The sequence below is a fragment of the Phascolarctos cinereus genome, unplaced genomic scaffold (assembly GCF_003287225.1).
Source record: "Phascolarctos cinereus isolate Bilbo 61053 unplaced genomic scaffold, phaCin_HiC Scaffold_4;HRSCAF=312, whole genome shotgun sequence".
NCBI classification, from domain to species: Eukaryota; Metazoa; Chordata; class Mammalia; order Diprotodontia; family Phascolarctidae; genus Phascolarctos; species Phascolarctos cinereus.
This window is the reverse complement of record NW_027555847.1, coordinates 242199826-242214152: the sequence shown is the minus strand read 5'-3', so window position 1 is coordinate 242214152 and position 14327 is coordinate 242199826. Positions and strand designations below refer to the sequence as shown.

The 14327-nt window shown below is 36.8% G+C and overlaps 1 protein-coding gene across 1 annotated transcript; it reads right to left on the bottom strand.

Annotated features, from left to right (window-relative positions):
- Positions 1-13482: 13482 nt before the first annotated feature.
- On the bottom strand, positions 13483-13857 carry LOC110202735 (cold shock domain-containing protein E1-like). The gene has a single exon (XM_020979014.1). The coding sequence runs from the start codon at positions 13855-13857 to the stop codon at positions 13483-13485; it is 375 nt and encodes a 124-aa protein (XP_020834673.1).
- Positions 13858-14327: the final 470 nt, after the last annotated feature.

Sequence of the window (14327 nt, the reverse complement as noted above, 5' to 3'; positions counted from 1 at the left end):
CTGAGTCAAACCATGAGACTAATCCCCCTCTCCTGTCCTGATACTGAGGTGGTGTATGTGGAGGGATTATGCCCCAGAGATATTGGGGAAAATGCTTACCTGCTTTTTTTCTTGCTATATCTTTGAAATAAGTTTAATGTTGTTCTTTAGTTGTTTCAATCATGTCTGACTCTTTATGACCTCATTTGAAGTTTTCTTGGTAAAGATATTGGAGTGGTCTGCCATTTACTTTTTTTAGCTCGTTTTATGATGAGCCATTGAGGCAAAGAGGGATAAATGATTTGCCCAGGGTCACACAGCTAGTAAGATTTGAACTCAGAAAGATGAGTCTCCTTCCTGACTTCAGGCCCAGCACTCTACCCACTATGCCACATGGCTGATAGTCCACAGGCTTGATAATTCCTGTGAGATTGTCTATCTTTCTCACAAAATTAATTTTTAGAGAGGTTTAGCCTTCCAGGCACTCGATTGGCCACTACCACCACAGAGTCAGACTGAAAACTTTACTGGCCCTTAGTATGTCTGTGCTGTTGCAAGTCTTGTCAATTTTTGGTGGAAGGATTCTGGTGAAAAAAAAATATGGCTGTCATTTTAATACATTTTCTGTTTCAGACATTATTCATGCTAAGGGATTTGAAGGCAGTAGTTGAAGAATACTTTGTTATTAATGAATTGACTCTCACCATAAATTTGACATTGTCCATGAAGATCCAATTTTTGCTTCAGTGAAGGACAAATAGGCAAGGACGCTGATAACTGAATGCTTGGAGGGAAATTTATATATTGACATTTTTGGCTTTTTGGTTTTCAAATTATATGCTTCTAAAGCCAGTTATTTTAGGACTGGAGGAGAGAAAAATCTACAGGATTCTGTGATATCTATTACTCTCTTTTCTATAAATAACAAAGGTATTTTTGGTATTAGAATTTGTGGAAGATGAGATAAAATACTTTACAAGTATGATCTATGAAACAGGTTCCATTTTTCATAGTGTATGAGGAAGGGAGAAGAAAGGGAAGGACACAGAGAGAGAGAGACAGAGACATAGAGAGACAGAGACATAAACAGACAGAGACAGACAGAGACAGAGACACAGAGAGACAGAGTTAGACACAGAGACAGACAGACATACACAGACACACAGAGAAAGATAGAGACAGAGAGTATACAATAGCAGATTAAATACTGGACTTGAAGTCAATTATATTTGGGTTCAAAGTCTGCCTCAGACACTAGCCAAGTCACTCTGGCCAAGTCACTTAACCTCTGTCAAATAAGAGGTATGGACTTCATGGTTTCTAGAGTCACTTTGACGTCTATATCTTGATTTAATGGTATTCATTGGATCCATAGTTGTGGGTGCTTTAGCATTTCTTCAGAGATTATTAACTTTAGATCTCATCCTCTAAATAAAAAAGGGGAAGGAGAAATTACCAGTTTTATCTTCAATAAAATAAAAGATGTAAGTGGACTTTACGGATCTTTATGATTCCTTCCATTGCATTCTGGGAGTCACACAATCAATATAATGCACTATTATCTCTGGCTTGGTAATCTGTTGAAAGTTTCAGGCAAAAATTATCAGTACTCCTCATCAACTTAAACTTCATTTGAAGTTAAAAGACATAATTATATGTCTCAGCATTATCAGAGGACACGTCATGGATATTACAAAGTTGATTAAAGTGTAAAAATTATTCATTTTTATTCTCAGGAGTATCTGACAATTATCACTTCAGCTTTAATGACATTGATAAAACTATATGATGATAAAGGCATTTTAAAAGCATTAATATATAGGCTTCCCAGGAACTCAATGGGGTATATCTTGAGAATGCCTTATTGGCTCTTTGTTTTGATTTGACAGTAGAACTAGTTATTAATACTTTTTCTTTAGCATCCAACTAATGATATTTATAATCATACATAGGATGGGAGGTAGTAGAAAACAACATAGATTCTTATCCTCTGAGGTGGTTGAGGTAGGGTGATTGACAAAGGAAAGAAAATGCGCCAATGAAAGGTGGCAAACTCTAATTTCTGGGATATTTCTAATGAAATTCTGTCTATTGAAAAAGCTGTCAACAATCAGTGCCTCTCATTCCTTTCCTCTTGTTTTCTCTTACTCTTTCTGTTATCTGACTTCTCACCTCATCATTCAATAGAACTTCCGCTCTAAAGTTACCAGTGGTCTCCTCACTGCTAAATCTAATGTGTTTTTCCCCCTTAGTCTTCATGTTTCTTGACCTCTCTGCAGCATTTAACAATGTTGACCATCTTCTACTCCTGAAGGTTTTTCCTCGCTGGGTTTTCACAGCAAGTCTTTCTCTTGGTTTTCCTTTTACCTACCTGATTGATCTTTCTCAGCATCCTTTGTTAAATCAGCATCCATTAACCAGAACTCACCTAAGTATGGGTGTATCATAGATTCTGGCCTGAGCCTCTATTTCTTCTGTCTCTACTCTCTCTCACTTGGTAATCTTATCCATTATCATGTGTTTTATGTCATCTCCATATAGATGACTTACAGATTTATCGATGCAGCCCTTGTCTCTCTTCTGAGCTTTTGGACATTTCATACTGGAAATTCCACATGCTTCTCAATCTCAATATGTCCAAAGCTGTGATTATTAGTACTTATACTTTTCTCTGTTTGACATTTTATAACTAGTCCCTTCCTGTTTTTCTAGTCTTACACATTATTCTCTTCCACACATTTTACAGTCCAGACATGCCAACCAAATTACTATTCCTCACCCATAATATTCAATCTCCTCTCTGCACACTTTTGCACTTCCTGTTTTCCAATGGCTAGGATTCTGTCTCCTCACTTATACATTTTGGAATCTCTGATTTCCTCTAAGACAGCTCCCGTACCATCTTCTCTAAGAAACCTTTCCTGATCCTTTCAGATGCAAATACCTGTATACTGAACATTACCTCTTGCTTGTTTTCTATGTGCTGTGTATATACCTATATGTATACATGTTTCTCTCATTAGAATCTACACTCCTTGAGGGCAGGGACTGTTTCATTTTAAACTTTGTCTCCCCAGTATTTAGCACAACATGGTAATTGCTTAATAAAATCTTGTTGGTTGATTGATTGATTAGCATATTTCACTGGCATTCTTTCATAAAACATCATTTATCTATTACAATAGTTTTGAATTTCATTAATCTCTCACTGATCATCAGGTTCAGCACCTCATCACCTCTTGCTTTGGCTATTTTTTTTTACAGAGATATTTTATTTTGGCCATGAAAATTTATAATTCTATAAACCATAATTGGTGAGTAATTTCAGAATATAGAGTAGTTAGAGTTCAACTCTGTCCAATTTAGGCACTAGCCTACTGCAACAGGCTCAAAAAGAGACCCTAAATGAAACAGAGTCCCAGTCACAGATTACAAGGTGTTTATTGTCTGAGAAAAAAAAGCTTGCAGGAAAAAGAAGATACTGCAAGGCAGTAGAGAGGAAGAGAATTCTCAGCTGCTCAAAGGGGAGTAGAAAAAGGGTGAGATAATATAGTTTATAGAAACTTTTGGGTAGGGGGCAGGGGTGGGATCTTGTGGCTGAGGGGTGGGTAGTAGTGGTGGTGGTGTTGGTGGTTAAGAGAGAAGATATCTGTAGACACAATAAGCCAGGCAGCAGGGTGTTTCAGAAGTCCCAAGCAAGGTCTTGAGTCTGCATGGTCGCCCTTGAGCTGGTCAAGGCTAGTTCTGTGGTTTGCGGCAGCTACAGGTATCTCTAAATTCAGTTAGAGTTCACTGGCAAAGGATAACTGATAGGTCAAGTGGCTCTGAGCTTCAGAAATCCTTCTAGTTGGTTTGTTGTTGTGTAACTCCATCGTCCTAATCTCTTGTGGAGGAGGGAAGTTCTAACATATAGTATAGTCATTACAGAGCCCATATAACACCTTCTAATAGTGTGCCCACCAGATTTCTTCTGCTCTCCAATCTATCCTTCCCATATCTTCCAAAATGATATTTGTAAAGCAAAGCTCTGAGCATGTTATTACCCCACTCAATAAACTTCATCATGCCCATTCTTTTCATTGCTCCATCTTTTTTTAAACATATTTTTAGTTACTTCATTAAATATTTCTCATTTACATGTACATTTATTTAAACAATCATTTAAAAAATTTGAGTTTTTAATTTTCTCTCTTCCTCTCTCTCCTCACTGAGATGGCAAGTAATTTGATATAGGTTATATGCATACAGTCATGTAAAACATATTTCCATATTAATCATGTTGTAAAAGAAAACAAAAAAAAAAGCCCAAGAAAAATAAAGTAAAAAGAAGTATGCTTTAATCTGCATTCAGAATCTATTAGTTCTTTCTCTGGAGAGAACAGCTAAATCATTCACAATTGTCATTGTACAATATTATTGTTACTGTGTATGATAATGTTCTCCTGGTTCTGCTCACTTCACTTTGCATCAGTTCATGTAAGCCTTCTCAGGTTCTTTTGAAACCATCCTACTTATCATCTCTTAGAGCACAATGGTATTCCATTACAATCACATACCACAACTTGTTTAGCCATTCCCCAATTGATGGACACCTCCTCAATTTCTAATTCTTTACCACCAGAAAAAGAGTTGCTATAAATATTTTTGTGCAAATAGGTCCTTTTCCCTTTTTGGGAGAGATCTCTTTCAGATACAGACCTAATAGTGGTATTGCTGTGTCAAAGGGTATACACAGTTTTATATCCCTTTTGGCATAATTCCATCCAGAATTTGTCATTTTCCTTTTCTGTCATGTTAGTCAATCTGATAGATGTGAAGTGGTATCTCAAAGTTGTTTTAATTTGCATTTATCTAATCAGTAGTGATTTAGACATTTTTTATGTGTCTATTGATAGCACTGATTTCTTTTTCTGAAAACTGTCTATTCATATCCTTTATTTATCAATTGGAGAATGGCTCTTATTTTTATAAATTTGTCTCAGTTCCCTATCTATTTGAGAAATAAGGCCTTTATCAGAAAAAAAAATTGTGGCAAATTTTTCATAATTTCCTGTTTTCGCTTAATTTTGACTACATTAGTTTTGTTTGTGCAAAAAATTTCATGTAATCAAAATTATTTTATTTTCCTGTAATCTCCTCTGTCTTTTGTTTGGTGATAAACTATTCCCTTATTCATAGATATGACATTTCCTCTTGCTCCCCTAACTTACTTATGATATCACTTTTTATGTCTAAATCATTTATCCATTTTGACCTTGGTATACAGTGTGAGTTTTTGTTTTATGCTTATTTTCTGCCAAAATGCTTTCCAATTTTTCTAGCAATTTTTGACATACGTTGAATTCTTATTCCAAAAGATTGTATCTTTGGGTTTATCAACATTATATTCCTATGGGATTTTTTTTACTATCATGTATTGTATATCTAATCTTTATTGCTCTGTTTCTTAGCCAGAACCAGATTATTTTCATAGTTACCACTTTGTAATATAGTTTGAAATCTGAAAGTGCTGGGCTGCCTTCCTTAACATTTATTTCTTTGATTTTCTTGACCCTTTCATCTTTTGGATGAATTTTGTTACTATTTTTTCTAGCTCTAGAAAAACAACTCTGGTAATTTGATTTGTATGGCATTGAATAAGTAAATTAACTTAGGTAGAATTGTGCTTTTTATTATATTGGCTCAGCCTACCCATGAGCAATTAACATTTCTTCAATTGTTGAGACCTGACTTTGTTTGTGTGATAATTGTTTTGTAATTGTATTCATATAATCCCTGGGTTTGTCTTGGAAGGTAGACTCCCAAGTATTTTGCATTGTCTGCAGTTATTTTAAAGGGAATTTATCTTCCTATCTCTTGCTGCTGGATTTTGTTGGCAGTATATAGAAATGCTGGTGATTTGTGTGAGTTTATTTTATATCCTGCATCTTTGCTGAAGTTATTTCAACTTTCCTTTTTATCCTATTCTCTAGGATTCCCTAAATATAACGTCATAATGTCTACAAGAGTGATAGTTTTGTTTCCTCATTGCCTGGTCCTGTGGTGCTTAGGTTGCAGAAGCAAAAGTAATGCTTTTTCTTTAATGTCATCTATGGATAAAATCATATCAATTTCTGTTGTTGAATCATTTGACAATGCCAAAGATATTAGTGATAATGACTTTCTTTTTGGGTCTTCCATAGATATGACTAAATTACTTGTAGGAAGAGTTGTCACCCTGCATCTCCACAGAGGTTGTTTCCTAGGATGATGGCTATGGTCACTGGGCTGGAAGCAATGCTATTATTATCACAATAATAAGGGAGGATTACTTATTTATTTTTATTATTATCTGTATCTTACTCCAATATTACTTATTATATCCAGTACGGCATATGTTAGTTTTATAAGGAAGATAGACTAGATAATCTCTCTAAATTCTCCTACTGTTTTAACATATTAAAATGTGAAGGAAAATAATGATTCCTGTATTATATTTACATATTATATTTACATATTTAAAAGGAGTCTCATTTCTAGTCTCATTTATTATTCTGCAATTAGTTTTAGAGGAATGAAAAATTCATTATTAAGAGGGTGATGCAAATGTATTACATTATTATTATGTTAATTAGTAAAGTCAGTAAGTCAATAAACACTTATTAAGCACTTAGTATATGCCTGGCACTGAGCAAAGTGCTGGGGATTTGAAAAAAGGCAAAAGACAGGCCTTGCACTTGAAGAGTTCACAGCTTACTGCAGGAGACATCATGCAACTAGCTACGTACAAACAAAATATATACAGGATAAATTGGAGTCAATTATGGAGATATAAAAAGATTGCATTGCTGCAGGGAAGGCCTTGAGATTACATAACAAATTTATAGTTAATCTAGTCAGAATGATTTCACGATTTTCTCCAACTTCATTCATCAGCATATGAGTTGGAGTAAAGGCAGGAGATGATGAGAGTAATACAGATTTAAGGACTGGCAGGGAGAGATTGGTGATAAGATAAAGGGGGCAAAGGGCTCAATAAAAGAGGCTAACACAGAACTGAATTGGTTCACCAAGGGGTCAGGATGAGGAAGGGAGAAGACCAGAGGCAGTGTAGGAGTAATGACCTAGGAAAGAACTAAGGGTTTAGGGGATTGTAGGTCACACTGAGGACAAAGAATAAGGTTTGGGATTCCAAGGCAGAGGAATGACAACAGGAAGGAGGTTAGCATGTTTGAGGGAGTATCAGTATGCATCTTAAAGTCTCCTATTTTAAGGACAGGAGTTGAGGAGCAAAAGGAAGAGAAAGAGAGAGTCTATGCAAGGCACTGAACTCAGTGAGGAACAAAGGGAAATATCCTAGAGGTTGGTGACTAACAGCAGAATTTTGAGTAAGTGGTACATACAGTTTGAATGAAGCTCAAAAGTGGAGCATTTTCTAAATGATGGTGATAGAGGGTGAGCCTGGAAGTGAAAATGGGGAGGCAAAAAATATTCCAGTTCTGGGGGTAGCTAGATGGCACAGTGGATAGAGCACCGGCCCTGCACTCAGGAGGACCTGAGTTTAAATCTGACCTCTGACACAAAATACTAACTGTGTGACCCTGGGCAAATCACTTAACCCCATTGCCTAGCTGGAAAAAAAAAATAGTCCAGTTCCTTCACCTCAACCAGTGAGTTGGGGGTAATGAATGAAAATACAACCAGGGCTAGAAAAGGTTGCCAGAGAGGTTGTGTCTTCGGGAGTGGGAAAGGAAAAGATTTAAGATCAAAGCAAGTTTGTTAACTATAGAGTGGGGAATTGGAAAGGTTTATTTGAAGTGAATGGGAATAAGAGACTGAGCAGTGGGAGACAGAGAACCAGCTTAAATAATTAAAGCTGGGAATTAAGAATTGCTGGAATGGAGAGGGTATGACCAGGTAGAGTTTACTAATCACTGACAAATGAATTCAAATTGGTTAACAACATCACTAGGGAGATTCACTTTGCAGGTAGAGTCCTCTCAGTGTGTTAGGCAGTTCAAGTGAGAGGAGCAGTCGGGGCAGTTGATGGAGCGGCATTTGTCTCCTTTTTCTGCAGGTAGGCCTGGATAGAAAATAGGTAGTGAAGGTATCTTTCTGATCCCCTACAGTCAAGAAGAGTCAAGCTTAGGAGAACAGCACATGATAGAATAATGACTTTTTGATCCCTGCAGGAAGAGGCCATCCAAGGAGCCAGGAGCCTGGTAATACTCTCTGTGGCCCCGAAGGCAGGAAGAAGCCGGTCTAAGAGACTAATGCACAGTGGAATTGGTGTCTCTTTGTTCTCTTGTGTGCAGGTAGAGATCAGCATAGGAGGTCAGCATGCTTTCTGCCTCTCTCTGCATGACACTTGACAGTCTGTGGAATTACTAGAATAATTAGATTTCTAGATTCCTTCCTGACTTTCTTGGTTCTGAAAACTTCACATATCATGTAGTTAATGAGTGCTTGTGTTTTTGTAAAAAGATATATCAGTTAATGAGGTAGACAGATACCTAGTTATCTCTCTCATTACTTGTATTTAAATGTATACGACACAGTCATTAGTTAGATTCAGGAGAGGCAGTGTTAGTGCAATGGCTAGAGAAAGCTAACTTTGGCAATAGGAAGACCTGGGTTCAAATCCTTTCTCTCATACATACTAGCCTTATGACTATGGGGAAACTATTTAACCTCTTAGTGCCCCATTCAGCTCTCTAAGGCTATAAGTTACTTATCAGCACTGGCATATGGAATTTTAGACCTTTGACTAATCACTTAATAAATCCTTTTTCATTTATTCATTTCTGATCCATCAATTGACTGATTGAATACCAATGAGCCAAGTATGTCACTAGATCCCACGAGAGTATACAAAAATTGATCCTTATTTATTGTGCGCCTGGCACTGTGCTAGGTGTCATGGATACAAAGATGACAATAAAACAATATCCTTCTCTCAAGGAGCTTACATTATTTTTGGAAGAGATCACATCTATTGATATGTATCTATATCTATACATATATACAGACATATACATAGACACACAAATTTATATGTTACATATATCATATATAAACTACATATACATGTGTGGGTGACAAGTATTTGAATATATGTGCATATATTGATATATCTATGCATATATACACACATCTACACAGATACACACATATTTATGTGTGTTCCATGTACATACGCATATGGATGCAGTATATGCGTGTGTGTGTGTGTGTGTGTGTGTGTGTGTGTGTGTGTGTGTGTGTGTGTAATTTGGCTGGGGAAAGGCACTAGAACAAAAAATGCCTTATGAAGGAGATGGTGCTTGAGCTGAGCTTTGAAGGAAGCTATAGATTTTAAGGTGGAGATAAGGAGAGAGAGCATTTCAGGAAGAAGGAACAGCTTATATATACAACGATACAGAGATGGTCCTTGCAATGTTGTGCCAACACCCTATGCTGTCATCTCACTCAGTCCCTTTCCTCTGCCCTCAATCCAAGAGGTTTAGTTGTGCCTATGGCACTTCAGTTCACACCATACCCTTCTCTGTGTTCCTGAGGCACTCAGGTTACATTCTTCCCCGGCATTTCAAATGCTGTATTTCCTTTTAAAATCAGATGCAGTACACTTGACATCTGGAATTACACACAGCATCAAAATAAACACCAGCACTTTAAATAAAAGTATGATTAATTTGTCATCCAGAACACCTTAGGGTGCCATTCAAAACAAATACTAAAATAATGCAGTAGACATAGTACAATGCAAAGCATCTCTTAACAAACTGCTTTAGTGACTATAGGTATAAAGTTCAGGAAGGACAAAATACATGGACATGTCAATACATAACCATATACGCATATCCACATAGTGCAAGCATAGAACAGGAAAAGTTAAAGCAATAGTAACATCCATGTATATACAAACAACTAAAAGTAAACTATGCATAGATAACACACAAATGTAGCTATAACAGAAACAAGATTCTAGCACAGAAAAAAAAGTGTTTCATTACGTTTCCTTGTCTAAAGCGTCTGCCATATTGTCCACTTCTTACCAGACTTTCTGTGAATTTTTTCATTTTTTATTTTTTTAGTTTCCCTGGGCCATGCACAGGCAGATATCTCTAAGGTAGATGGGGTCACCTGTCTTTTAGTAGGGACCTTGTCTTGGGCTTTTTCCCATTTGCTTATTATACTTTTTTGCATCCATCCCTTTTTTTTTTTTGGAAGAAACTATTCCTCTCCATAGTAGTTTCATTTAGGTATCTGTCTAATTATGCTGGAAATTTAGATGTTAACTCCCTTTTGTGCTGAATAATACTGTAAAATTCTGAAAGTGTCATGTATGTCAATACTTCAGAGCCATTTCTTTCTGCTATTTAGAAACTTTAGAGAAAATTATTGAAATTCCAAACTTAAGATTCTCAATCAGCTCAGACACTTAGACAACTTGAAATCTTGGCTGCAGGACTATAATCCCTTTCTTCTGTGTAAATCGGCATCCTCCATTGCCCTTCTACACACAATAATATATAGACATATACAACAAAGCAGTTGTGATCAATTATAATTTGATGAAAAGGATAAGACTCATCGAAAGATACAAAGTAAACCAGGAGTTATCATTAGACTTAAAGAACAGAGAAACTTTGGAGTAAAGGTCTGTAGGGGGAAGTAGAAACAAAGGGGATGGGAAGGTGAAGCACTTTGCCAGTTTCTCCAGTCTTTAACCATCTCTCAGCCAGGAATTTGACTAGATGTTTAGTCAGTCTCAGCTGTTTAGTCAGTCACCTCAGTACTCCATTCTTAATTCACATTCAAATTGCTTGTGATCCATCCATCTAGACTTTTGCTTCCCCCCACCCCCCAGAATCCTCTTACATTTATCTCTCTCTTAACAAAAATAAAACCCCTGAAACACTTATTTCTCCTTCTTATTGTATTGGTCATCAGAAACATGACCCTCCCTTCAGATTCCCAGTGATCGTTCTTGTGTTTACAACAGGTTTTATTCTACCTGCCAAATTCCAACTCCTGTCATATGTTACTCTGGGTCTCTGATGAACTTGGGTTATGATACTAAACCTGAAAATCCTGGAGCCACATTGAGAATTCCCTAAAGCACTGAAATCACAGGCCTTGATCCTAACCATCCTTTCTCTTCCCACCCCTCACCAAAAAAGGCATATCTATAGTTACTTTTTTAGAGTGTCTGTAAGTGGGTTTATAACAGATTCTCGAACACCTGGTTTGAGATGGTGTTAGGCTCTGCCTCATTTATTTAACAGTTTTACTGTGTTTCCTTGACAACATTGTTGCTAAGTGTATCTCTAAGGACAATCTATCAAAATGAGATCCCTATTTTCTCCGATTATGTAAAAATGCATAATTTACAAGCATTACAAGTTTAATAAATAATTTATAAACCATTCACAATAATGATGTATATATAGCTCTACAAGAATTTACTTGTTGGAGAAATGTACTTTTGGAATCTGTGATTTAACTGACAAATGCTATCATTATGATTTATTAGAAGGGGCTAAAAGGTGTAGCTGAAATTTGAATGTGATTCTGGTCAAAACAATTAATATAAATAAGTTCATTAGGAATTGCATGACATAGATGAAATGGGTTTTTTGATTCAGTGCACATTTTTATTTCTTTGCCTTAATATAATATTCAGTTTATATAATGATATATAGATATATGTACATATCTATATATCTATCTCATCTCATTTAATCTTCACAGTGGTTGGTTGGTGGTTTGTTCTTTATGCTTGAAGAGGACCAAAATGACATCACTATGTTGGAGTCAAGGTGCAATGTGTCCAATTGTTGCTGATCAGACCAATATGAGCTCAGAAGGCTCTACTACAGGTTGGGCACAAATAATACACGTGAACATTTAGAGTATAGATGTCTCTAAATTTACACATTTCACATTTCTTTTGAACTACTGCAAGTCTGCTTTACTCATAGAGCACAGCACCTTCTTCGGTGTGAGCACACTATGCTGGGCAGTCTTTGTGCCAGTGTATCCCATATCACACAAGCAACCTCAATGTTCTTATGTCCATTTTAGAGATGAAGAAACTGAGGCTCAGAAAGATTAATTAACTTGCCTAGAAATACATAACTGATAGATATCCTTGGCTGGATTTGAACTTGTTTTCTTATTTTAAAGTCCAACAGTCTATACACTAGACCACAGGTTGGCAAACTATGATTCACAGGTCAAATCCAGCCCACTACTTGATTTTGTATAGCCCACTAGCTTTATTTAAAAATGTAAAAACAAAACAAAGCAAAACAGTGCTCTGAGGTTTTCCTGTGTGAACTTGTCTTTGTCCTTCCATAAGATCCCATGGATGATCTTTGCACTGCACTGGAACTCTTTCTTCAGTTTTCTGATGGTTTAGGGATAATAGTGGAGGATTTGAGATCTTGTCATTTGTATATTCCTCAAGGATGAATGGGAAGCTAACCACATCTATGAAAAGGAAACAAAAGAATTCCATCGAAGCACATTCCCACAACATGATCATGGCCCTGGGATGTAGATTTTCATAATGAATTTTGCCTGAGAGAAATGGGAACTACTTTTTCTGAAGGTGCTCCCAAGGACAGTATCCCATTTTAAGAGAGGTCCATGTGTCCCCCAGGATAGTCATTATTCAATGTGATAGGGATGAGCATAGATCTAGAAATAGTATATACTTCTCTTAGGATGAGTGACTGGTTGTGGCAAGGGCAAAGAGTATTACTAGATCTCATGTATTAGGATAAAGAGTGACTTCCATCATAGTTGCCTTTTTAAGGAATTGATATTTCAAGGAATGGGGCACAGCTCACTAAAGTCCCTGTAATACCCCCTTCCCCTCAAATAGAAGTAAATGAGAAAATGGAGTGAGATTTACGAATGCGCTAACATAGGAGTGGGATGAAGGAAAGAACTTTTGTACTCCAGAACTGTCACTTTTCATGAAGGATAGAGACAGAATAAAGAAACATTATGAAAGCCAATGAATGAAGTGATTTGCCCAACATCACGCAGACTGGTGATATGAAGGTAGGAGTGATATTATCTCAACTCCATTAAATTAAGAAGAATGAAATAATAATAATTGTTGTTTTTATTATCTATTTTCTAAGGAGACACATTCCTTTACAAGCTTTTCATTGAGGTGTGTACCCTCCTAACCCATAGCACAATTTGCTTTAGAGATACTGTAAAAAGGAAAATACTAAATTTAAAAAAGAATGGCAGACTACCTCCAAAAATATAGTTTTGTCCTCTGTCCTTTGTATTTGAGCTGCATCTTTTATTAAATTTTAAAATAGTTTTCTTAAATTTATTTATTTTTAAATGTTACATAAGGAAGGTGTTAAAACTGGTGCAATAGCTACATAGAATAAGTATTCCAGATTTTGGGAGGGATGAAGAGAGATATTCAGAACTCTTCAACAGAACCCCCTCACTTGTTCATATCTGATTAAGTGATGTGCTTTGTAGATGGGGTTAATCAATGACAACAGCTTGACAGATTTTTCTTTCTGCACCAAATCCCATTGAATTATCTGGTCCCCTTGGCTGACAGAGAACCACTAGGTGAGGAGCATTGGCCTCATTTAGTAGATCTAGAGTGATGCTCTTCAAGTGAATGGCCAGTCTTTCAGGATGTGGAAAGACGAAAGCTTTGGGGCCTTCACAGACATGCCAGATGTTGCAGGCAGTGCATTTGCCAGCATGCTGATTGAGAATTACTGAGAATTCTACCTCATCTCTAGCCTGTAGCTCAATGCCATCCTGAACTTCCTTCATATGAAAAAAGAGTTTCTTGCTGTCTTCCACTTCATAGGTAATGAAGCCAAACTGATTCTTCACACATTCCATTTTGAAAGAAAAGGAGGGGTTCTATGAGGTGGAGGTGAGGAGGAATTATATTCTGGGCATGGGGCATAGCTAGTACAAAGACATGGAGTTGGGAGATAGAGAATCACATGTGTGTAATAAAGAGAAGCCTAGCTTCACTGGATTGAAGAATATGGGAAAAGGGGATAATAAGGCCCCTAGTCAGATCTGCACTTAAGGAAAATTACTTTGATAGCAGAGTGGAAGATTGTCTGAAATGAGAAGAGGCTTGAGACCAAGAGACCAATTAAGAGACCACTGCAGGGGCAGCACTGGCCCTGAAGTCAGGAGGACCTGAATTCAAATCTGGCCTCAGACCAAACACTTGACACTTACTAGCTGTGTGACCCTGGGCAAGTCACTTAACCCCAATTGCCTAAAAAATTTTTTTTAAAGAGACCACTGCAATAATACAAGGCGTATGATATGGTTAATGAGCCAGCAAAGGAGGC